Source organism: Ictalurus punctatus, chromosome 14, assembly GCF_001660625.3.
Source record: "Ictalurus punctatus breed USDA103 chromosome 14, Coco_2.0, whole genome shotgun sequence".
Taxonomy (NCBI): domain Eukaryota; kingdom Metazoa; phylum Chordata; class Actinopteri; order Siluriformes; family Ictaluridae; genus Ictalurus; species Ictalurus punctatus.
Window position 1 is genome coordinate 3,007,319 of NC_030429.2, and position 25,938 is coordinate 3,033,256.

The 25,938-nt window shown below is 42.0% G+C and overlaps 1 protein-coding gene across 1 annotated transcript; it reads right to left on the bottom strand.

Annotated features, from left to right (window-relative positions):
- Nucleotides 1-1,628: 1,628 nt before the first annotated feature.
- On the bottom strand, nt 1,629-24,677 carry sin3aa (SIN3 transcription regulator family member Aa). The gene is made up of 20 exons (XM_017485898.3): nt 24,466-24,677; nt 22,522-22,704; nt 21,736-21,842; nt 21,345-21,630; nt 18,047-18,295; nt 17,808-17,960; nt 17,510-17,665; nt 16,250-16,339; nt 16,038-16,156; nt 15,712-15,922; nt 15,445-15,561; nt 13,755-13,993; nt 12,751-12,934; nt 11,874-12,447; nt 11,617-11,786; nt 7,607-7,780; nt 6,278-6,370; nt 5,980-6,074; nt 5,487-5,682; nt 1,629-3,616 (listed from the first exon to the last, which is right to left on the bottom strand). The coding sequence occupies exons 1-20, from the start codon at nt 24,643-24,645 to the stop codon at nt 3,386-3,388; spliced, it is 3,807 nt and encodes a 1,268-aa protein (XP_017341387.1). The 5' UTR covers nt 24,646-24,677; the 3' UTR covers nt 1,629-3,385.
- Nucleotides 24,678-25,938: the final 1,261 nt, after the last annotated feature.

Genomic DNA, 25,938 nt, shown 5'->3' on the forward strand with positions numbered 1-25,938 from the left:
TTAGAAACCGTTGGTATAATTCAGAATTCACTGTTGCATCAGTGATGGTGAGTCATCCTGCCGAAATGCACCAAAACAGGCCAAGACCACGATACCACCAGCACCATGTTTCACAGATGAGATAAGGTTGTTATGCTGGAATGCAGTGTTTTCCTTTCTCCAAACATAATCCTTCTCATTTAAACCAAAAGTTCTACTTTGGTCTCATCTGTCCACAGAACATTTTTCCATTAGCCTTCTGTCTCGTCCACGTGATCTTTAACTGCAGAAGGGCAGCAGTGTTCTTTTTGGACAGCAGTGGCTTTCTCCTTGTAACCCTGCCACGCACACCAGTGTTGTTCAGTGTTCTCCTGATGGTGGACTCGTGAACATTAGCATTAGTCAATGTGAGAGAGGCCTTTAGTTGGGTAGAAGTTATCCTGGTTCCTCTGTGACCTCGTGGACTATTACACGTATTGCTCTTGGAGTGATCTTTGTTGGTCTCCGCTCCTGGGGAGGGGAACACTGGTCTTGAATTTCCTCCATTTGTACACAATCTGTCTGACTGTGGATCGGTGGAGTCCGAACTCTTTACAGATTGTTATGTAACCTTTTCCAGTCTGATGAGCTTCAACAACTCTTTCTCTGAGGTCTTCAGAAGTCTCCTTTGTTCATTCCATGATGCACTTCCACAAACATGTGTGAAGATCAGACTCTGATAGATCCCTGTTCTTTAATAAAACAGGCCTCTCACTCACTCACACCTGATCATCATCCCACTGATTACAAACACCTGACTCTAATCTCACCTTCAAATTAACTGCTAATCCCAAACGTTCACATACTTTTACCCCCACAGACATGTAATACTGGATCCTTCTCCTTGATAAATAAATGACCAAGTATAATATTTTTCTCTCGTTTGTTTGATTGGATTCTCTTTGTCTACTTTTAGGACTCGTGTGAAAATCGGACATTAAAGCAGATATAGAGAACGTTCAAACTTACGAGCACCACCATTTTACCATTACCATAATATGACACTTCGAAGCAGGTGAACATCATTTAGTCATCTTTAGTAAGCTCGCACACACTAACGAGAGTGAAGAACATGTGGAGAACACACCTGGAGAACATGTGAAGCATCACACAGACAGTAATCAGAGCTCAGGATCAAACCAGGGACTGTGGGGCTGTCAGGAGGCAATGCTACATGCTTCTGGGTAAAAAAAAAAAAAAAAAAAAAAAAAAAAAAAAAAAAAAAAAAAAAAAAAGAGCTATAAAATATATTTTATACTGTTTGTCTCAAACATACACTATATGACCAAAAGTTTGTGGACACATGACCATCACACCCATGAGTGATGGTTGAACATCCCATTCCAGATTTAATCCCCCTTTACTGTTCACCTCCACTCTTCTGGACAGGTGTCCATGTAGTGTATTTTAATACTAATATTTGAGTACTTGAATCCGGTAAGTACTGATGCACAGGCACAACTGACTACACTGAAAGTGATGAATAATATAAATGTCTGGCTCCCTCTTCTGATTAAACCCAGCACTGCTCAGCCATTTCCCCATCCCATAGTGTTTCATAGTGTTAGTGTTTCATCTCACACACCGTGCAGAAAGAAATGCTCCAAATCTGCTACAAATGTCCTTTTATTATTATTATTATTATCTTAAATAATATTGAAATAAAGGGGCTATGATGATCCACAGAAAAAAAGACATGCTTTTGTGACTTTCAGTTTTAAAATGTATATATTTATATATTTCTATATATATTTATATTCTTATCCAGCAGAAATCTATCCAGGGTGAAGAAGAAAACCTGGCGTGACGAATGCGGCGCGTTACATTCGCGGGGCTTCTCGGTTAGCCGAGGACAGTGTGAGCTCGACCGCTCGGCTTCCTCAGTGTTCAGACTAGAGAAACAGATGTGTATCCAAACAGGCAGTGATTAATGTGTGCTGAAATGAGCCCAAATTTCAACTTCCGAAAAATTAAAATGTTTTTGTTTTGCTTTTTTTTTTTTTTCCTTATAAAAACGTTTCAAAAAACAAGAACCTGGATACATTTCTACTTTTACAAAAATGAACAATTCTTTACTACTAAAAAAGACAAAAAAGTGTGTGTGTGTGTGGGGGGGGGGGGGGGGGGGGGAGTAAACACAAAAAGGAGAGAGAAAGAAAGAAAGAAATAAAAGAAAAATCATTTTAATCAACTCCCTTTGGTAAAAACAGTAATAAACTTGTCTTGCATGTTTGCTTTTTAGCCATCGCTCTTCCTAAAGTTCACAGAATGCCTGCAAAGTTTCACGTGAACAACAACACAGGTCTTTCATTTAAAAAAAAAAAAAAAAGAAGAAGAAAAAAAAAAAGTCTGCCAATATATATATACACAAGTTATTTACAAATAGTGAACTGTTCTGTGTCTATGGAGCGTCCATTGTAAGTTTTCATTTGTGTATGTGTGTGTGTGTGTGTGTGCTCTAGCTGGTGTATTGGCGTTGGGCTTTGCCAGCAACTTTGTAAGGTTTACTGCCAGGGTGGCCGACAAATCTGTGCTCACGTCTCACTCTGACATATAAATGATGTAGCATTTACACGTTTGCAAGCTTCGTTCATTCATCCATTCGTTCAACACTTTCTATCCTAAACACCACACGACGCCGCAGATCTTTATTGCTCTCTTCTATTTTTTTTTTTTTTGCTTTTAACTATATATATATAAAAAAACCACAACAACTTACTCTTAGAGTTCTTCATTATTAGATATTTGCCATTACGATGGGAAATGATCTGAGCTTATTGTAACGACAGTGCTTATGGAACTACTAAACTTTGGCTGGAGAACTACATACATATATTCCTTTGTCTGTTCAAAGTTAAGTGCACTTATCCCCAAGTTAAATTTGAGTCTTGAGTGTTTTTCCATCACCGAGTTCAACAGCATCTGTTTACGTATAGAGAGGGAGAATAAATCCTGGACTCAGTGTCCTATTCTTCCGTTACGCAGCCTGTGCTTACAGTAATACGCTAACGTCCTGCTAAGCCGTCCAGTCACACTTCTGGGGTTTTTATCTCTGTGGGACTGGGAACGCGAGAACGGCTCTTGTTCTAGATTAGCTCTAGACTAAATTTTATGCAGTTTGATGGAAGGGTGTTTTCTTCCCATGGTTTGGCACGGATAGAAACGTGGGCATGGGTACAGCTAGAAACGCTGTTTTAAAAAATAATAATAATAATAAAAAAAATAGATGTACGCCGGCCCCCACTGGTGTGTGACATGAGAGCGGCTGAGTGCCGTCATGTCGTCCTTAGAAAGTTGTTGCCAAGTCCATTTCCTCCCCTGCGCGCTAAACCTGCCCCGATAACCTTCTAAACAGGCGTTCACCGCTTCACGGCGTTTTGTAGCCGCTGCTGTATTTCACTCTGTACTTGTTGATGTTCCTGAAGTGGAGCGTCTCTGGGTCGCAGGTCGTAGTGCAGGGTATGAGCCCTTCGCGCCCTTCTCCCATCAGCCACTTGGCCGTTTCGGCAGCCATGTCCCGGCTCACGTGCTCCTTCAGCCATCCATCCAGCCAGGTCTGGAAGCGCTGGTGCAGCCTCGTGCTCACGTGCTCATGTGACTGCCAAGAAAGACACAGACAAGTGATGTCTTCGTGAGCAGCTACTAAAGGATTTCATTTTAAGAACTGTTCACGTACAAAACGACGCCGTTTACATTTTCGGCATCTCACACGTTTACGCACTTGTAGTCAAGGACCGCTCTGGTTACCGGACTGAAATACAACGGTTGCATCACAAAATATGCAAATTAGTTCATAACAGCCACCCATCAACTTCCTGTATTGTTCCTTGCGTTCAGTTATTTTGAGCAACACCAAAAATTTTTATTCTCTACATCAAAAGTACAATTTCAAGAACAGAAGTGTCAAAAAGCTTATACCCCACCGTGGATGAATTCTCAAATCTGATTGGTCAGAAGGCATGAATTGTTTCTTCACATCAGTGCGCTCATTCTAATACGTTATTGTTTCTATAGTAACAGCTCATACACAGGGACTTGTATGGTGGACACTCGACATAAACCAAGATAGATAATAAAAGGGATTTTTAAGAAACGTGTTAAATGTATAATCCTTGACGTGGTGATGTTTATTCAACATTTATGGAAAAAGTTGCTGGTGTCAGTGTTTTGTAACAGTTACAGTCACGGTACTTTGTAACGTGGCCCAGCAGGAGGACAGAGGAGTTCACGCTTTCCAGGTTCACAGTAAAATGGCGAGAGAGAGAGAGAGAGAGAGAGAAAGAGGGAGAGAGAACTGCTGAGGGAATGACTGTTTAACCAGGCTATAACAGGAAGTAACTTATCTCTCAGATGGTTCACATTCAATCTATAGCATTTTTCCATAATGGGATATCGGTTTTGTAATATCGGCTCAACCGATAAATGGCACCATCTTGTGGCCGTTTTAAGAATTGCGTGCAGGACCGCCATCGTATCACTGCTCTATCTGAGGGGAGAAGAGTCGACAACGGTGTGCACAGGCAAGTATTCTTGCTTTGTTTTAATGAATAAAGTTTATTTAACATAACAGCCATTAATGCACAAATGAAATGTGTTACATAAACGCTTGATAAGTAGTATCAGCAGCTTGGTGGTAAGAAATAAAGACGAACTCGGAGTCACGTAATCTGTTTACCTCATCGAAGCTTTTACTTTAAAAAAACAAAACAAAACAAAACAAAAAACAAAACCACGGGACAGTGGTAACAGTGCACTTTAATTTTTTGTACTCTTTCAGACCCCTCCATTTATTGGTGTATAAATACGAGTTGTTTTATTTTGTATGCAAGGAGGAAGTGAAATGAACAAAATTGTTATAAATAGAACGGTTTGTTCAGTTCAGTGGTGATGTTATCATCGTTCCAAAAACAGAAGTAAAGCAACAATAAAATAAATATCTGTTCCGTTTATCGGTTACCAGGGACATAAACTCGCAAATAATCGTAATCGGTAATAAAAAAAACCAAAAACAATATTGGTCGATCTCTATAAATCTGTGGCATGCATTATCCTTGTATAAACGTCCAGTCTGTCATGTGTTAGTCCTTACTTAACACATATACGACACTACAACACTAACACTGTAGTGAAAACACTAACACGACAGCACAGGGAGGTTAGGTTACTAATAACGGACCTATACCTTCTTCATGGCTTCGAAACGATGGCTCAGAAAAATAAGGCTTTTTATAAATGTATGTTAAGATGCATTTTTTATTAAACTGTCACAATCTATTATCTATATATTAGACTGGGTATATAAGACCTAAAACAATTTTTTTTTGGCCAAAATTCAAATCTGTCAAAGCTTCACAAATGGTCACTACATGCGTAAGGACACCAAAGAAAGACTTCTTTTACACTAAAACACCCATGTCCTTGTGGATAAAGCGTGGGCTGGAGCCGCTTGATGAACACTAGGGCTTTACCTGATGAGCTCGCAGCAGTGCGGTGCGTCTGTACATGTAGTCCTCAGACTTAAACACGTACACCATCTTGTAGGAGTTGAGCTTGAACATGCACTCCATCTTCATGTTCTCCGAGTTCTCCTTCTTTCCGCCATCTTTTGTGTCCTTCTCCTGCTGCTCACATCCCCGCTGACGCTTCCGGATTCGACGCAGATTTCTGTAGCAAAAGTGGGAGGAAGGAGAAGAGGAGGAAAAAAAAAAAGATCAACGTCCATTACATGTTGGACAGAGGACGTGCCGATGATCAGCTACATTTCGAGAAAGGTGTAAATTATGTTTTTGGCTACAGACTCCTTCCAAAACAGAGTGAGAAATGTATAAGACAACTTATAGGGACTAAATGGACATGCCTGGAACTGAAGTCTCTTCTCAAGAAAAAATAAAATAAAACCAAACAAAACCGCGGCAGTGATGTTTAACAAGACTGAAGATGCTATACATCAGATATTAATACCTTGGAAGAAAAACAGGCTTTTGCGCCAGGTGTTCTCTTAGCTCGGGGGACATCACATCAGCACTAAGATACCGGTCCAAGTAATCCGCCCAGCGCTAGAGACACACACACACACACACACACACACACACACACACACACACACACAGAATAAACTCACAGTGAACACTGAACGTTACAGTGATAAAGATGAATCAGAACACCGATTTCCACAGGGTTTAACACGACAACGCCACTTTCTCCAACAGTGAAGAAGCAAATATGTGCATGATGAGGAAAAGAGGAGAAAGCGCCTCACCTCCGAATCCCCTTGCTCATCTGAGTTCTCCTCTTCCGTGTCCAAAAGCTCGATCGTCAGCTGCACGTTTCCTCGACTCTTAACGAACATCAGCTACGAGAGAAGCAGCGTAAGATAAACGCATAAACAAACAATCTTCACAATGAGCGAGGCTGGGCGACACGACGATGCAGTATCGATATCGTGACACAGCTACATGATCACAATGTGCTTTACTGAGATATTACGCTTATCATGATATCTTTATCGCAATTATTTTGAAACGACTTTCTTTAAACTGACGAAGGCGAAACGATACGGGACGGAGATCAGCAGGACTGGGATCAGAAAAGGAACCGGTTTTGTACTGTTACACTACTGCACTGCTGAGAGTCTTACATCACAAACCTGTACATCACAATACACACGGAGGTGTGTAGAAAAGCCTGTGAGAATTGTGATTTGATCATTCTGTCATATCGCCCACCCCTAAAGGTCAGCATTATTATTATTATTACTTTATTAATCTTTGTAATCAATTCTTACATACCACTTATTCATTTTTGGGTTTTTATTCTGAGTGCATATTTTGTTTCTTTACTTATTTACCATCTTACTCATTAGGGGGCCAAGCACCGAAGGAATTGCATGTTTTGTTTTTCTCCTTCTTCTTATTATTCTTACTTCCAGTGCGAGTCTGTGGAACTATTGAACGCTCTGTGTGCCTTTTATGGAATTTGGTACAGTAATACAGGACTGTCTCGACTACCTTCACAGCAAATTTGACAACAGGTCAAATTTGGACATGCGTTTACAATAATAACGCCGTAAACACACAATTCCACTTTACTCCGATTCTTCAGGTCATGTCGAGTTCAAGCTATACTGGATTTCACGCCATTTTGAATTATTCTCACTTCTTCTCCTACAAATTTTGTCTGATAACCATAAAATTTGGAAGACTGACCCGGGAGACCGACCCGAACATTTCATCCATAACCTGCAAACCAATTTGACTGCTACGTCTCTCTAAACAGGAAGTGAGGTCATATCTCAGCAACACTTTTACGAATCTTGTATTGTTAGCAACAAACAAGGTTTGAGTTCATCTGTAACGTAAGAAGGACAGGAAGAGAGGCAATATCTCAGAACTTCAAATTTATACCGAGCTGCTTCTGGAACAAGTACTGAGTAACAAGTTGCTTCTGGTCTTCCTCTGTCGCCACGGGGTAGGGCCAGAAAGTGCTTGGCCCCCTTAATCACAACTTGCAGCTATATGTTGTATTTGTTACTTCAAACAAACAGACTATCAACACGAGCAGTGTAGTGCGGAGATAGTGTAGCGTTTACCTTAAAGCAGTTCTCGTCAGCCATGAGCTGCTCAGCTTTGCGCTGGTAGGTCGACTCGGCGGCGGATCTCGTGGTCTGCGTGGAGAGCGAGCCACCTGTGGCACTGCTGCTGCTCTCGGACAGATACAGATCTGTGACCTGCACGCAGATCTCATCACTCACTATATGCTGTAGCTGTACAGAGAAAAACAAAGAAGCGCAAGTAACTAGAGATGCACCGATGCCCCTTTTTCCAATATGGTACCGATATCTGAGCTCGAAGTACAAAAAGGCAATTTACACACACACATATATATATATATATATATATAAAATTTTTAAAAGGGTTTGCTTCTTTCTTTTATTGGTGACAAATCAAATGAATCAAGGACAGAAAAAAGGTCAATGATTAACAAATAAATATGAAACACACATTATGCATACACAAAAACTGAAGTAAAATATAAAGCGATGACACACAGCAGGTTTACTTTGTGCTTTTGTTTCTGACCGACGGGTTTATCGACACAGAAATGCAACATTCTCATTTTGTTTCCTATTGACTCGTTAATCCATAGATGTCGGATGAAACCGGTTAGCGATAAAGTAAACATCAGTAAATATATAAGCAGATTGGATAAAAACGGTGTCTGATTATACCGGCCACAAGAGACAAAAACGAGACGTGTGTCAAAACAGCTCAGTTTTTTCTTCCTTATCCAAGCTGCAGGTGGGGAAATTTTTTTCCTCAGGCTTGATCACAATCATGATTTTATCACAAAATTGTGGACCTCTGACCTTCTGGGGGGAACGCTTATGGCGGCCAATAAATGCCATAAATCTTGATAGTTTTCGATTGACATTATATAATATATAATGTAAATACAGGGTGTCTTTATTAGATGTTAATAGACAGGAAGTGTTCAACCAATTTGCATTCTTGTGATGTTAAAAGAGAGCGATCCAGCCAGCTGATATCACCATGTCCATAACCGTTCACCAAGAGTAAGACTCTTCGTAATTAACTGCGAGTCCCTAGTAGGGCTGCACAATTAATCGAATATCGATCATGATTACGATTTTGACTGCCCACGATTAAATGAACATGATCGACTGCGATATTGATGATTAAAGTTCGTCCTCCGCTCATAGAAAACTCCACTGCAGATCAAATCAAGCGCTTCCTAAACTTACAGCCAATCACATAGGGCAGCGCAGGGATGACGTCATTTTGTAATGCCAAACCCGGAAACGGGGTTAGCATTTTAGCGCTAGTTAGCATTTAGAGCAGCCAGTTTCACTTCGAGCTCCAGCGCTTGTGCAAGGAGAAATCATGATGCTAAACGGCACTACAGAGGTTGTCAGGGACATTAAACGTCATCACGCCGAACAGGAAAAAACTTTGCAGATAAACTCAGGGCTCTACAGTGCGATCATTTCACTCGCGTTTGCGACTGAACAGTGCTGTGTGTGACTGTGAATAAATATTTATTCGCACCGGTGCGATTGACCTGTTCGGAGTTGTATAATACAATCGGGATAAAAACTACAGGAAGTCAAAATGCATCTAAATATAGATAAAAAAAAACGGATATTATAATAACTTCATAAAATAAAATAAAATTAGAAATGAGATAATGTGTAATTACTATGGGTTGCATTTAATATCAATTTGACATTAATCTTAGTTCACTATTTCTTAGAAAGCTATTAGCCTTTTTCCTAATATGGATCATTTTTGTGTTAGTCTACTTTTAATTAGGACTCTTTACTGTTTAAGATATTTAAAAATAAATATTTTATGCTTGTTTACTTATCAATTAACCAACAGTATCTCATTGCTATTATTTTAATTCAGTTAACAGTGACCACGAGCAGAGAGCTTACATTTAACTATTTATGATAGATTTCCTGATTAAAGTTTAAACAAAAAAAGATTGGTATCTGGATCGGTTTCGGTCGTAAAAATCCTGATCGGAGCACCAGTAATGAACACCGTTAAACTAAAGTGCTTTGCATCTGACGGGTAAATGAACTCACCCACTCACATCCTCTATGAGATTACTCAGATACCTACACAATACACACAAAGCGGGTCGAGAACTGACTCCAGCCCAGAACCATGACCGTGGAAAACGTCTAATAGTGTAGCTTTAAATATATTTAAGAGGAGCAGACTTCAAACACTCAACACTGATGTTTATTGTATTTGTTTACAAGGTGGAACAGGTTAACGGTTGTTTTTTTGCATACAGCCTGTAAAATGAACTGGAAATATTACATTTAGTTTATCAGAAGGTAAATTAATGTGTCATGGCTCACACCATGTTCCTAAATTCTGTCATAATTGACCAGCTCAAGTTTTCTCATGCCTACTTGTGTGTTATATTGTGGCACATTAACGTTACCATCTCTAAAAAAATAAATAAATAAATAAAATAAAAAAACTTCAACTGTGCTCTTAAATTTTTGTAATTAGGTTCACAAGTGCTCCTAAAATAAACTGCCTAGCGTCTCTCCTCCTGTAAACACTGTTAATGCCTTTTCTGCATTCGCCTGAATTGTTTTCATTTGGCTGCACATCGTTAGATTTGATTTCGGATTTTCCTTTGGTTGATGGCATTTTTACTTTTACTCGTCCTATATTTTGGGTATAATTTTATTTATGTTTTGCTTTTACGAGATGATGCACTTTAAGGATCGGTCTAATCTGATGTAAAGATTTGTACATTAACAGTAATGCAGCACAACATGGAGGTGAAAGCAGCGGTCTGTTGATTAAATGTGAAAGTGCAATAAAAATATGTTGTCCCTAAAATCAATAAATAACCGTGATAAATCATCAAGATCTCAATATTGATCAAAATAATCAGGGTTATCATTTTGGCCATAATCGTTCAGCCCTAGTCCCTAGCTAAGAAATCACTGGCTTAGTAACCGAGGGTTGTGACTTTACTGCTGAGACTCCAAACGTTGCTTCGATGGGATGGAAAGACTCGTTTCGGTGAAAGATTTACTTCTGACGTGATGCCGTCTCGTAAATAAGATTATTATGCCTTCAAGCCCATGTCCAAGGTGTCCTACACCTCGCTCACACCTGTAATCAGATAAGCAGTGCTTAAACTATTCTTAATTGGGGAAATGGGGCGAGAGATGTTTCGCAATGGCGCAGAACAGAGATCTTTAACGATATTATGAGAAGTGTAAAAATATTTCCGGCTCGTTATGACACCGTGGCGGCCTCCGTAGTCGAGGTAATTAATGGGAAACACCTGCAAAAGGAAACATTGTATTAGATGAGTTGGTTTGACATTTTTATTGAACATTTTTACATAAGCGATGTGTGTTTTGTCGTTTGGGTTTTGATTGCACTTTGATTGTACAGCTGAGGTTTTAAGGCGTTTCGATGCAGCTGTTTCGGGCTGATGTGCTATTCCTCATGCCCACTTCCTGAGATGTAACTGGGTTCAACAAATTTCTCCACGCTACCGTGCTGATAAATAAACAATGAGGAGGAAAAGTTCGCTAAGGAACCCGCCCACTCTTGGCTATTATTGGTGTGTTCGTGTGTCGGGGGAGCGTATGTGTGTGTTGGGGGAGTGTGTGTGTATTGGTGGAGCATGTGATGTATTAGCGAATAAAGCAACATCTGGTTCATAAAATAAACTGGGATGCCATGTCTGAGTGTTTAGCGCGAAACTGACTGTTTGGTATCACGATGCACTAGATCTCTCTTTAAAAACAGATTGTGAAGACAATTTCATTGTATGGCCCAGCCCTAATCCATGTTATGAGGGAAACTGAATGTTGGTGCATCATATTGCTGTACCTTTTAAAGCTGGCGATTACGTTCAGTGAAATTGTTCGTAAAAAAAGATGAGTCAGATTTATACCAGATGCAGCAAACCCACAGCTCCTCATGTGTCCAATCACACAACCTTGGCTAAAAAATAAAATAATTGTACACGGGACCAATTTACAAGACACAGTATACAAAGTGCGGGACAGAGAGGAGAGCGTGCGGTACAGACCTGCCTGACGATGCTCTGGATGAGTTTGTCCATAGTGAAGGCGATGTAGGCGTGGATGGTGAACATCTCTCTCAGGGAGTCCTCATACTGAGACGCCTCCATGTTCCCATCCAGTAAATTGCGCACCATCTCCAGGAAGGCGGAGTAGTAGTCTTCAACATCGATGTCCACTGGGAGAGAGAATGATCCATACACACAATCAGAACATCGGTTATAAATAAATCAAAACAACTTTTTTGCGATCCGCATCTACTCACTAGGCTCCTTGAGCCGAAGCTGGACGGCGGGGTTGTCGCTTTTGTCCCGTTTGAGACCGAGCACCTCCCTCTCCCAGTCGCGCTCCTTCAGCTCCTCCTCGATCTGCCGCTCGGCTTGGCTATACAGGCGCAGGAGGCGCGTGCACAGCGTCTGGTGCAGCCGCAGGAAGATGTACCAGTTGTTGTTGACGAAGAAGAGGCTGTAGGCGTCGTCGCAGGAGCGCAGCTTCTGAGCCGGTGTGTTGGCGAACAGTAGCTTGGACTTGCTGGGACTCCCGGTGACACCGTTGTGCTTCTTGGAGCCTCCTTCATCGAGCTCGGCGTCCTCCTCGTCTTCCTCTTCCTCCTCGGCATCGGACAGAGCACCTCGCTGAGAGAACAGCATGTCAGGGATGAAGTGGTGGATGATCTGCTTGATCTTGTACTTGTCCTCTTTCTGGATGCTGGTTTGTCTCTTGACATGGTGGATAATCAGGGCAGCCGCGTCCTCCAAGATCTGCCGGTCCTCGTAGGTGAAGGTGAGGTGAGGGCCGCTTCCCGGAGTCCCCGCCTCCTCCGAAACTTGTTCCTGGCGCTTCACAAACGACAATCAGATCGAGGTATTTCATAGTTCTTTAAATGTTCAAATAATTTGAACAACTCTTCTTAAATTTGAACTCCGGAACTTTTAAAGCGCTATTTTGGTCCACTTTTTATTTTTTCTTGGAAGTCACAAGTTTTTGATTTTGTGTTTTGATGGACAAAGATTTTGCTATTGTAAATAACTTTTTATTGTAATTAACAATTTGCTATTGTAAAATAACTAGATAAGGATATATGTACACACACACACACACACACACACACTATTGGTAAACACACCCAGTTTTTTTTTTACCTCGTCATAAATGCTCTCGATCTCGTTGAGGAGGGTCTTGGAGCGGAGCACCTTGGCGTCGTTCTGCTTGAAGTTGATGCCTTGGTGGTCTAAGGACTTGAGATAATATTTCTCGTTCTGCTGGCGCCAGATCTTATTGAAGCCCCGCTGCGCTTCTCTCCACTCGTCCTCCTTCAGCTTTAACCTTGAATGCGGACAGAACGACTCGTTACAGCTCGTATTACAACTTTCACCTTAACTGAAGAATCACAGAGTCTCAGCGTCGCAAGAGGGACAATATTGCCTTTTTATAATTCGAGCACTCTTTAAGCACCACTACATAATAAAATGGCTATTTTCAAGGTTTTCCAGTATTTGAAAAAGCTAAATTCAAGCACCTCGTACGAACCCTGTTATTATGCATGGTACCGCAGTACTGCAGAATTCTCGAACCTGATTGGTCAGATGATGTGTCTATAATTAACGGTCTAAAACAGCAGCTCTCACAGTAAAGCCAGGCGTTTATATCACACGTTTACTATACACTGCTCATTTCTTATTTATTTATTCATTTTAAAGTAACTCACAGATGTGTATCCTTTCTGTGCACCTTTCTGTACGGAGATTTCGTTTATTTAACGTTTAGTTTCCAGCGTTTATGCTTTGTAAGAGTTCGAGGTAAAAGCTGTACCTTTAGAGTGAATATGAATCTGTTTATTACTACTGGTCTTAGATTAGGTGATGCGTCCATCGTCCCGGTCCCTGTGTATGAGCCGTTGCTATAGTAACAATAACGTATTATAATAACGAGCGCTTTAATAAAAAAACAAACAAACGTGTTACAGCTGGAGCTACTGTCCGACACAATAACGCACACCTTCTGCCCAATCGGATTCTATAATTCAGTCACAGTGGTATAAGGTAAGAATAACATGTCACTGACTAGATATAAATCCCACAGAAGTGGGAGAGAAGGCGTGGGCCGGTGGGAAGCGTGTCAGCGTCAGCTCTTTCTGATTACGCACCTCTTAAGTACGATGGGGACGGAGACGGCAGGGTTCTTCTTCAGTCCATCAATGATGTCTAGAGCTTTGTCTCCGTATATCCTGTGTATGGCCTTGCGGTGGATGACCTCAGAAGTGCCGCCAAGCGTGTTGTCCAGTCGGAACTTGGCCTGTTCTTCCGCGGACATGCGCGAGAGCTTCTTCTGCACGGACTCCAGCACCCGGATAGTGGCTAGGTTGGTCTCCAAAACCACGTCCAACTGCAGGTGAACGATTCGAAAGGAGGAAATCCGTCACAACATAACGTACACGTGGCAATGATTTTTAAACGTCTTTCTTTCTAGTTTACCAACGCGGAGTAGAAAGGTCAGGCTTTTTTTTTTTGTTGTTGCTGGATTTTATTTGGTCTTTAACCTTTTCATGCATACACGGTGTCAACACTTACACACAGTCAACGTAAGGAAAAACTGTAGGTCTTTCACGATTCAAGGTAGTGAGGTTCCCACTCGCAAACGCTGCGCTCTGTATGTGACTCACTCTGCTGCTGTGCCGAGTGAGAGCTCGTCGTGTATTTTCCACAGAAACAGTATTTCGCGTCATGATATTCACAGACAACGATATTCTGTCTCATGCCTAAAATCTTTCCTCGAACAGTCCTAAACTGTGTTCATGTCAAGAACTGCTAGAATTTCTTCAAAAATTATATCACAGTCGTCAACTTTTTAAATATATTAGACCTGAATATTAACAATGTGTGTTAATAAACACATTAGAAGGTTTTATTTTCATTTAAGGTATGTTTTTTCTTTCCTTTATTAATATACACTACCGGTCAAAAGTTTAGACACACTCATACTTTATGGTTCCTCCACATTTTAGAACAATAATACATATAATAATATCATTTATAATAATAAATTGTGTTACTCTGGAGTAACACAAGTGGAACGATGGGAATTACGTTATGATAAAAATCCAAAAATACATATAAAATAATTTAATATTTTAGAATCTTCAAAGTGGACGCCCTTTTAGCCTACAGTTACAGAAATGTGTTCTCTGCGTTTTCTCGACCGATTTCTTGAGGAATTTCCCCGAGATGCTTTTTAAACAGTATTAGGGGAGTTCACACCGACGCTGGACTCTTATCAGCTGCTTTTCAGAATATTTTGCTCTGAATATTTTATTTTGTAAATAAAATGTTAGTTTTCTAATGAGGGAAACGAATACGTCGGCGTGATTATATTTTTGTTTAAAACACCGATTTCAAACATTTAATCACACACCTTCAGATCAAAAAGTTTTTAATATCACAAAACATTTCAGTCGCGTGTCCACAAACTTTTGACCGATGGTGTAAGTGGCATTTAGAACAAGTCAAAAATAATTTCATATGCAACATTAAGCACTAATACTACTGCTAAATATAAATAATAACAAAAAGAAGAAAAAGCAAGAAAGAAGGAATCGGTAATTTGTTAAAATAACAGACTCCTCTACATTACAACTTGTATTTAAACTTGGAAATATCTATATCCTGCATATAGCGCACTACGGTGAAGACAGTAAGCTGAAAATACACCACTGAATCAGGTGCAAGGAGAACACACACTGCTATCCCGGATTTTCTAAAAAGTTCATTCTCAACTTTTTGTACAATCACTGGCATCAAAGAATGACACGCTTTTTTTATTAAGCGCTAAGGTCTCACCTCAAAACGTTCGTCCTCACACCTGTAGATGTGCTCCTCATACTGCGTCTTCTTCGAGCTGACGAAGGTCGAGTCCTCTGACCAGGAAGGAAACGAGACCCACATGTCGTTCAGCACCTGGAGAGGGTAAAAAACCCCACATCAGTCCACGGGTGGTACACCGAAGTGCCTCGTTAACTGATACGACTGTACTGAAAAATAGTTCGCCGACTCGTAGCTGGTTTCAGTCCAGTTAATTAACTGCGCATCGTTAAGACGACTCATCACCTCTTTACATAGCGGGGATCTCCCTGTGCATTTGGGTTGCTGGTAGCTCTTAGGCAGTGCTCTATAACTAAACCCCAGCCTCTTGCACGAGGAGTAGTCTATCTCCATGGCGATGCCCTCTGTTGCCCGCTCTTTGGGGTAGCTCTCCAAGTGCGACATCTCCTTGTAGCCCAGGAAGTTCTTGAACCAGGTGAACAACTCTGGGAACTTCCTGTAGAGATAACACAGTATTTGATTTCTATTAACGCACAGGTTACCGCAAACAGCTGAGAACTGAGTAATACAGGACAAGCTACACGTAGTGGGAATGATGAGGCTGTACTCACCCCAGGAACGGCAGCACCAGTTGCACAAGCTCAGCACGTGAGATCACTTCCTGGTTAAAGATGACCAGGCACCGCAGGAAGTTATCGTAAGCCTCAGCACACCGTAACGCTTTCCGCACCTTCGAGAAAACACGGAGACGAGTAAATGTGATGACCAGAAAGACAAAAAACAAGCTGACCCGTGCCTTCGCGGCGGTAATTCTCACTCGGACCTTTTCGAAGAACAGAGACTCCGTGCCGACTCCATGCTTGCTGGCTTCTGCTACAGAAGACTCCTTCTGATTCAGTAACTTAGGCTTTTTCTGAAAGGCACATGCACACACAGCGTATTAAACAAACCCAAACATCCGGCTTATAACAAGTGATCAACAAATCAAATACTATCTGTTTGCTGCTGCAGCGGTTGCAGTTTATTAAAAGCTCGTCAGTTTAAGCTAATGTTATGTTTATATTAAATTGTAGTGATGTACAGAATATGGTTTTGTTTATTTAGATTATATTTAAAGCCAACGAGGGGGAAAAAAATTAAATAAAGCCGACGAGAGCCTTCCTATTGTTGAGTAGTGAGACACTGAAACGCTGAGCGCACACGTACGTGCTCCCTTTTAAAACTGCAAAAACTTTGCCTTCATCCCGCCAAGTAACAGGAATCCACCTTTTCTTCATCATTTGGAAAAGAATGAAAACTGAGATAGGGTTGTTTACTGGAACTATTAGAGCTTTTATGGTTGTAACAATTCCTCACTGTACTCACCGCCTTTGATGCAGACTAGAGCGGATTTTTTTTTCACTATTATTTGCAGTTTCCGCTTTGTGCCTATAGCGGGAATCACAGTGTGAGCTCATGAACGTAAAAGAGTGCAGTCAGCGCTCTTTTCTCTCAATGACCCATCACTAATCAAAAAAGAATCCCTTATCAACGCTGTTTCCCAACGACCAATCACTGATCACCGCTGTTTCCCAATGACCAATCAGTGATCACCGCTGTTTCCCAACGACCAATCAGTGATCACCGCTGTTTCCCAACGACCAATCACTGATCACCACTGTTTCCCAACGACCAATCACTGATCACCGCCGTTTCCCAACGACCAATCACTGATCACCGCCGTTTCCCAACGACCAATCACTGATCACCGCCGTTTCCCAACGACCAATCATTGACCACCGCCATTCAATTCTCTCTATTAGTTCTTTCTCCTACGATGCAGAGGCCATTATCGCTTGTCAAACATCAACATCTGTTCACATGTCAATCATCTCAGATGTCCGATTACATGGCTCTAATGCCTAGGTCTGAGTGTTCAGCTAAGCTGTGACGTAGCATGTGCAGCAGTTCGGGGGGAAAAAAAAGCAGTGACGGGCTCCATGTGTCGCAGAGAGACTTCACCCTCGTTGAAAACTAGCTAGTGGCAAATTGTCAAATAACCAAACTGCAGTAAATAAAATTTGACAGAGTTTTTAAGCGTTACCTTTACTGGTGGTGTGGTTGCAGCGGAACCAGAGTGTCTGCGAATCTGACAGCCGTTCTGGTTCGGCCGCTTGTTGTTCAGCTGTGGTTTCTTTACAGTACTTCCATGATCATTCTGCACAGATTCGGCTTTCTCCGCCGTAGTCTTGCCCAGCAGCTAGAGAATCACGGAGAAGGAAAGAGAAAGCTGGTGAGTAAAGACTGTGCCAAAGTGACACATCGGCTTTAAAAATGTCAATCCTAAATCTCAAGTTCAGGTGGTGTTTTCAGTTTCTGTGGATTTACTAGCGATCCCTCACCACAGAGCTGCTGGCATCCGGTAAAAACTGTCCGAACTCTGAGAGCAGGTCCTCCTGGTTCTTGAAGAGCCGTGCCACCTGAGCGTAAACCTCCTGCTCAGTCAGGGCTGGGGTGTAGTTTCCCCCTGCCTCTTTAGCGTTACGTTGCTCCTTCTGTAGAGACGAAGAGACGCTGAGAGTAAACAGGTGAGATCTGGTATAAAAGAAAGAGTTCAAGAATGTGTAATAACACCCTCTACCTGGTATGTGTGCAGGATCTCCAGAAAGGCTTTGTAGATGTCTGGCTGGCCTTGGAAACGGTTCTTGATCTTGTTGACATAGTTAATGGCGTGGTTGAACTCCACAGGCTGGTTGTTCTGCAGTGGGGGGGCGTTGGGGGTGCTGCTGATGGGGGTGTGGGGGTGGAGAGGTGGGGAACGGGGCGAGGCGTATGGTGGGATGGACGGATTGGGCTGACTGCTGGGCGTGAGTGCTGGAGACTGCGACGGCTGAAGAGGACGAGAGGAGAGGCGTATAAAAATATTCATTTGTTGGGATTGAGTAAGAAATAAAACACGACGTTTCGTACTGTGATGTGATGCAGGCAGATGCAAGACCTTTTGCTGATTGTTTTCCAATAACTGCATGTCCTCAAGTGTCTTAGTTCTCTTAAACCATACCTTTAGCGTCAACCTTTAGCATTTTCCTTTATAAGCCCTAAGACTTTCCTGTGGTGGAAAACGTAAAGCTACCGTTTTACCTCTCGCTTTTAGAAAGACTCCTTGCAGAAATTTTAAATAAACATCTCCTCAAAGAAAACGTCACCGTGACAACAAGCAAGGGTTCTTATTTTTCAGTTTATTATGTGAAGTAAAAAGTAACTAATGTATCTGGACCTTAGTAATACCGAATACAATCCCTGGCTCTGGAACAGTTCTAGAGAAAGTAAACAATTCTAGATCGTTCCGAATCAAAACACAAGTATGACATGGAATACTTCAATAAACTATTCAAAGCTACAAGTAGGACTCTGTTTTTATTTTATTTTTCTCCAACTTGGGATTTTCTGTTGTGATTTGGATGTTTACATTTGTTACGACCCGGTCTGGGTTGGCGAGAACAGGATTGCGTTTGCGCTGTTGTTTTTTTCTTCTTCATTTTTATTCTCACTATATATATATATATATATATATATATATATATATATATATATATATATATATATATATATATATATATATATATATATATATATACACACACACACACACACACACACTGAAGAAATGACACTGTGCTACAATGTAAAGTAGTGAGTGTACAGCTTGTGTAACAGTGTAAATTTGCCGTCCCCTCAAAATAACTCAACACACAGACATTAATGTCTAAACCGCGGGCAACAAAAGTGAGTACACCCCTAACTGAAATTACGTAGCGCGCGTGTGCGTGTGTTTTATCTCCATTTCAGATCTTGTGGTGTACGCCTGTGCATTACAGCAGACCAGCATGACCTCACACACAGCCAGGCCCAACGATACGGGATTTTTTGCACGCTTGTTCACGTTTTTCTTCTATCTGTAGGTTTGTGCTACGTCTAGACATTTTGAGCCATTTCAGAGTAGTGTTTCGTAAAAAATGATTGATTTATCGATTCTGAAAAGTTGAAATGGTACTAATACTCATTTTGCACAGTAGTGATTCCATCCACATGGTTTCCTGCCACTCATGTTTTCACACACACACGGTAGAGCAGCCCAGACTCCTTTCGTTTACAGTACACGGGAACAGCACTTTTAGCTAAAATGGAAATTGCAGCAGGTTTAAACTGAAAACAAAGCAAACAGCAGGAGTTCCTTCTGGAAATACTTGGCTTCCAGGGAAATGAGGACGACAAGCCAAAGGACATATAGCATGACTATATTGTCGCACTAAGAGCCATAATCACAACTAAGCTAACGTCATGCAACCGTAAAGCATTCAATGGCTGAGGTATTTTAGCTTTCGACAGCTGAGTGCTCCAGATGTTTATTAAAATTGAAGCATTGGGTTATTAAGGTTGCTGGAACAAACCGATGTGCTGCCATTTTTTTCCTCTGCACTTCCTGTGCGAACCTGAGCCTCGCTTTAGTTTCTCGCTTTAGACAAACACTCAAACACAAGACTCATGTGAACAACTCAGAGTTAACGTGCTAATGCGGGCAAATGTTTTAAATAATCGCAGTTGGTGTGAGTAGTCATCATTATGAAAACGCTGTTAATATGAATATATTTATTTGAAAAAAAATTACTTCTCATTAAATAACTATATTAAAAATTATGAAAATTAATAACAACAACAATAATAAAAGTAGACATCAACAGTAAATGCATTTTTTAAAAAAGTGTGTCTTGATTTGAGCTTTAAAAATGCCAAAGGTCTGAGCTTCCCTAAGTTCGAGAGGAAGAGTGAGTGAGGGGAAAAAAGTCCTCCCCAAAGTGAAGGAGCAGAGACAGAAAAAGCCCCGTCACCCGTAGATTTTAAGCGTGTTTGTGGAGCAGTTAAAAGATTACACGCTGTGAGGAGCGCAGCCTGTGATTTGGGGTGTAAGGAATTAATAAAGCAGATAAATAATGATAAGTCTTGCTTTCATCACTTCAACATGTTGAGGGACTTTTAATGCAGAGAAACAGAAACTAATCCGCTGCGTCAAGGTGCAGCTGTTTGTTTAGTGAACTGAAGCTCTGCTCAGTCATACCAGAGTTTGAAGAACCGAACTCCACCAAAGGCCTAAAATTCGAGATGGTCAGGATTACTATTCAAAATGGTGGACCGGTTATCAGAGAAAACGTACCAGGTACGGGATCCTATAACAAACAGCTAAAATCAGAATCGGACCTGAAATTACATTTTTGAACAGGAAATGTTTATTTTATACACACTTTATATAATTAATGTATTATTATTGAATGGAAGTGATTTTTGCTTGGAAGTTTACTTCAGTTAAAAATCATCATTATTTTTTTTTAACGCTTGGAGATCGGAATCGACTGATACTCGAGGTTTTAGTATCGCTATTGGACAAGAAAAATCCTGTAGAGGTTGAGCGCTTGATCGATTAATCAGCACTGTAAATCGATTAGGGCTGCAACTAACGATTATTTTCATAATCGATCAATCGTCCGATTCTTTTTCGAATAATCAGATTTTTTTCCACTGCGCTTTTTTTGTTTAGTTAAGATAAAATCCACAAACTAAGTTCTACAAATATAAATTTCAGAATAAAACTTAACATTAACACTACTTAATTCATGTTTACTTTAATCGTTTTAATCAGACATTACAGATCTTACCTGTGCTACACTGTGAATCGCCGCATCTACACTGCGAGTGAGGAGCGACGCCGCGTTACAAATACAGCACTTACAGATCGCTCCCGTTATAATAAACGACAGAATTCACACTGCAAGCGCGCAAATACAGCATATAACCACAACAAACTTGAACTGAATGTTATTTTCTTCCTACTGTTCCACCTCTAAGTGCACGAGACAGACACACAGATGCGAGACTAGTACTACCTTGTTCTTCTGTGAAGGCTGAGTGGAGGGAGCAGTGCCTGTACTGGAAGCTTGTGCAGTCAGATGGCTCTGATGCGGTGCTGGAGTTGTCAGGGGGATGTTCTGCACTGAGATACCGTGTGGCGTGATGTGGTGGATCTGCCCCGGCGTGGTGACGTTCACCAGGTCGTTGGTCTGCACCTCGATTTTGTATCCAGGCGGCAGAAAGGTGTTGAAGCCCATGATGAGGTCGGGGTGACCCTTAAAGAGCTGGGACACTCGACTGATCACACCCGGCGTGTCAATACTACACGAGGGAGGAGGGGAAAAAAAAACTTGATTCATAAATACTTCAAAAATAATAATAATAATAATAATGATGAATCATCTTCCTCCAACAATCGATGTTCACCTCTGAGACTTAAACTCTTTCATGATATCCAGAAAGTCATTGTAAACCTGTGGCTGACTTCCAAACTGCAGCTTCACTTGGTCCAGGTAGGACAGGGCGTCCTCCACCTGCAAAACAACAAAAGAGGAGTTTTTACGCGTTTGTTTGTTTTCCTCGTACAAACGTCACACATCTGTACCTTTTTCGCTCGGATATGCAGATGACTTGTAAACATCATAAAAATAAAACAATAAAAAAACAACACACTCACCCTTTTGAACAATAAAGTACAGTAAGTGCTAAAAACTTCATTTAAAATCCTTTTTCAACATTATGATTCGATAATAAACATAAAAATGTTGTTGTTTACAACTCATAAAATGATGCAATCCAAGATCTTCAGATCACGTCAAACATCAGAACGAGGGCAGAAGCGTGATCTCTGCGACTTTCACCGAGGCACGGTCATGCTGGTTGGAATAATCTCGGAAATTCCTGATGACCTGAGATTTTCTCTAGTGTTTGTACAGAACGCACAAAGCTCCAGACTAACGCCGTCCCGTCATCCCAGGGACGGTGAAAAATAATGTACAGGACGATGCGTCCTTGCTCGGTGCTCAGGGACACGGTCATGCTGGAACAGGTTTGGGCCTCTCAGTTCCAGTGAAGGAAAAGTGCAACGCTACAACATGCAAGTTTGTGGAGCAGTTTGGAGAAGGCCCACATCTGGCTGTGATGATCAGGCTTCCACATACTTTTGGCCGTATAGTGTAGATTCATGGTCAGAGTCTCCACTTGTAGTCTTACCTTGAGTCTCTGGAACTGCTGCTGGCCGGGTGCAGAGGCAGTGGGGTTGGGTGGGTGACCGTGACTCTGGACCAGCGCAGGGCCGTGTGGTTGTACAGCAGAGTTGTGGTGATGGGAGCTGCTGTGGGCAGCAGGGTTTGGAGCATGGCCATGACCTCCAGAGCTCTGAGCCACAGCAGGAACCTACAGAGAACCACCACAAAACACACCAGTAGTAAGCCAAAGCTTACTTGGACTCTTGGGACTCAGAGTCGTCATGCTTTTACTATTTTATTACAGTAAATGCAAACAGAATTATTGCAGTATCAAGTTCTGTTTTTTTTTCATTGCCGCCCGATAGACTAACACGCTGCTGGATTTCTGTCTGAACGGCTCTCGTCATTGGGCTGCACTATAACGCCCTGGCTGTGCTGCACAGGCTTGAGACGACCGACGATAGCATCGGGAATCACAGATTCTATCGTGATGTCTGTCAAGTCGGACAATTTCAACGTCTGTCGAAAAAACACGACGTCCGCGGCTTTAAGACTGACGAAAACAATCTGTGTTGTATTTCGGAATATGCGTTTCCTTTTCCGCTATTTTGTAGAACTGTAATAACCTGCTGTCTGACTTCGGAGTGGAGCAACAAAACATCTTTCTCTGATGAATCTCGTCTTCCCTGATCCGTGCTGCCAGAGAGGTAAAGCCGTCAGTGTGTTCGTTCTCAAAACATGAACAGGGGTTTAAATTAAGAAAATGAAACAGTGTTGTTAATCAGGGCAACTTCACTATACAGTGAGAGATTGGGAAGGTCACGCATAACAGAGTGACTGGGAATGTTGTGTCTAATTGAGTGACTGGGAATGTTGTGCATAACTGAGTGATTGGAAATGTGTGTAATTGAGTGATTGGGAATGCTGCGCGTAACGGAGTGATTGGGAATGCTGCGCGTAATTGAATGACTGTAACGGAGTGGCTGGGAATGCTGCGCGTAACGGAGTGGCTGGGAATGCTGCGCGTAACGGAGTGGCTGGGAATGCTGCGCGTAACGGAGTGGCTGGGAATGCTGCGCGTAACGGAGTGGCTGGGAATGCTGCGCGTAACGGAGTGGCTGGGAATGCTGCGCGTAACGGAGTGGCTGGGAATGCTGCGCGTAACAGAGTGGCTGGGAATGCTGCGCGTAACGGAGTGGCTGGGAATGCTGCGCGTAACGGAGTGGCTGGGAATGCTGCGCGTAACGGAGTGGCTGGGAATGCTGCGCGTAACGGAGTGGCTGGGAATGCTGCGCGTAACGGAGTGGCTGGGAATGCTGCGCGTAACGGAGTGGCTGGGAATGCTGCGCGTAACGGAGTGGCTGGGAATGCTGCGCGTAACGGAGTGGCTGGGAATGCTGCGCGTAACGGAGTGGCTGGGAATGCTGCGCGTAACGGAGTGGCTGGGAATGCTGCGCGTAACGGAGTGGCTGGGAATGCTGCGCGTAACGGAGTGGCTGGGAATGCTGCGCGTAACGGAGTGGCTGGGAATGCTGCGCGTAACGGAGTGGCTGGGAATGCTGCGCGTAACGGAGTGGCTGGGAATGCTGCGCGTAATTGAATGACTGTAACGGAGTGGCTGGGAATGCTGCGCGTAACGGAGTGGCTGGGAATGCTGCGCGTAATTGAATGACTAATTGAGTGATTGGGAATGTTGTGCGTAATTGACTGTAACGGAGTGATTGGGAATGTTGCACGTAATTGAATGACTGTAATGGAGTGATTGGGAATGTTGTGCGTAATGGAGTGGTTGGGAATGTTGTGCGTAATGGAGTGATTGGGAATGTTGTGCGTAATGGAGTGGTTGGGAATGTTGTGCGTAATTGAATGACTGTGCGTAATGGAGTGATTGGGAATGTTGTGCATAACTGAGTTAATGCTGTGTGTGTTGTGCGTAACTGAGTGTCGCGTGTAGCTGTGTTGCGTGTACCTGGTAGCTCTGGGGTACAGGATACTGGAGGCCAGAGGTGGGCTGCACGTTGTCAGTCACAGCCTCGTACACCGCCGGCGCTGGAGCCAGAACCCTGTGCTGGAAGCCTTCGGTGCCTCCTGGAAGTCTGCGCTGCTGTGCCGCAAAGCCTGCGTCCTGATCATCTAAACGCCGCTTCATTCTGAACTCATACTCAGTGGGGGCACTAAGACCTGCGGGTGGCACCACAAACTCAGTAACCCTGGACTGGGGTGACCACTGAACTGTCAGACTTCTCTAACCTCATCCGTTACATATGAACAACAGAACAAAAACATGATCTTAAACTATTTGTACTTTATTAGACGTTGCTCTATTGAACACACAGCGGCTGAATCGGATGCGAGCCAGAGATCACTGAGAAGGTCCAGTGTTCCAGGCCAGGTGGAGTAGGAGCTTTACCTGTAAGATCGAAACCTGACTTCATGTAAAACACTGGAGTTACACAACTGCACTATTAGAGCATGTAGCATCAGCACAGCTATAGAAGGGGTGTATTTATTTATAATCGCACTATCTGGTGTCACCCAGATGAGGACGGGTTCCCTTTGAGTCTGGTTCCTCTCAAGGTTTCTTCCTCAGGTCGTCCCAGGGAGTTTTTCCTTAACTGCCAACGGTGGCTCAACCAGACTCGGCGACATCAGTGCCTGTGGGTGCTCATTAGGGATTTAAAAATGTACACATACTAATTTGATATATTTCTGTAAATCTGCTTTGGGACTATGTCCATTGTTAAAAGCGCTATTCAAATAAAACTGAATTTAAATTGAATTCAGAAAAAAATTTGGATTAAGGTGAACCTGAGGTAGTTAAAAACAAACAAACAAACAAACAAATAAAAAACGACAAAAGCAACTCCACTGCACATTTACACTATCGATCAAAAGTTTACACACACTCATTCTAATTTATTTAATTCTCCACATTTTAGAATAGTAATAAAGTCATTAAAACTCTGGAGTAACACAGATGGAACTATGGGACTTAGGTCGTGATAAAAAAAATCCCAAATAAATCTAAATAATTGAATATTTTATCATCTTCAAAATCAACGCCCTTTTCACCAAGAAATTCCACAAATGTATTCTCTGCATTTTCTCGACTGATTTCTTGAGGAATTTCCCCGAGATGCTTTTTAAACAGTATTAAAGGAGTTCACGCCGACGCCGGACTCTTATCCGCTGCTTTTCGGAATATTTCACTCCGAGTCGTCCGTTTAAAAAACCATTTTTTGTAAATAAAATGTTAGTTTTCTAATGAAAGAAATGAACATGTCGGCGTGATTATATTTTTTATCTACGACACTGATTTCACACGTTTAATCACACACCTTCAGATCAAAAGCTTTTTGTGCAACCATGGGTTTTAAACTCCTTAAAGCCATTTGTGTTCTTGCTTGAAAAGCTTTCTATTCCTATGTTCTCATGAATGTTG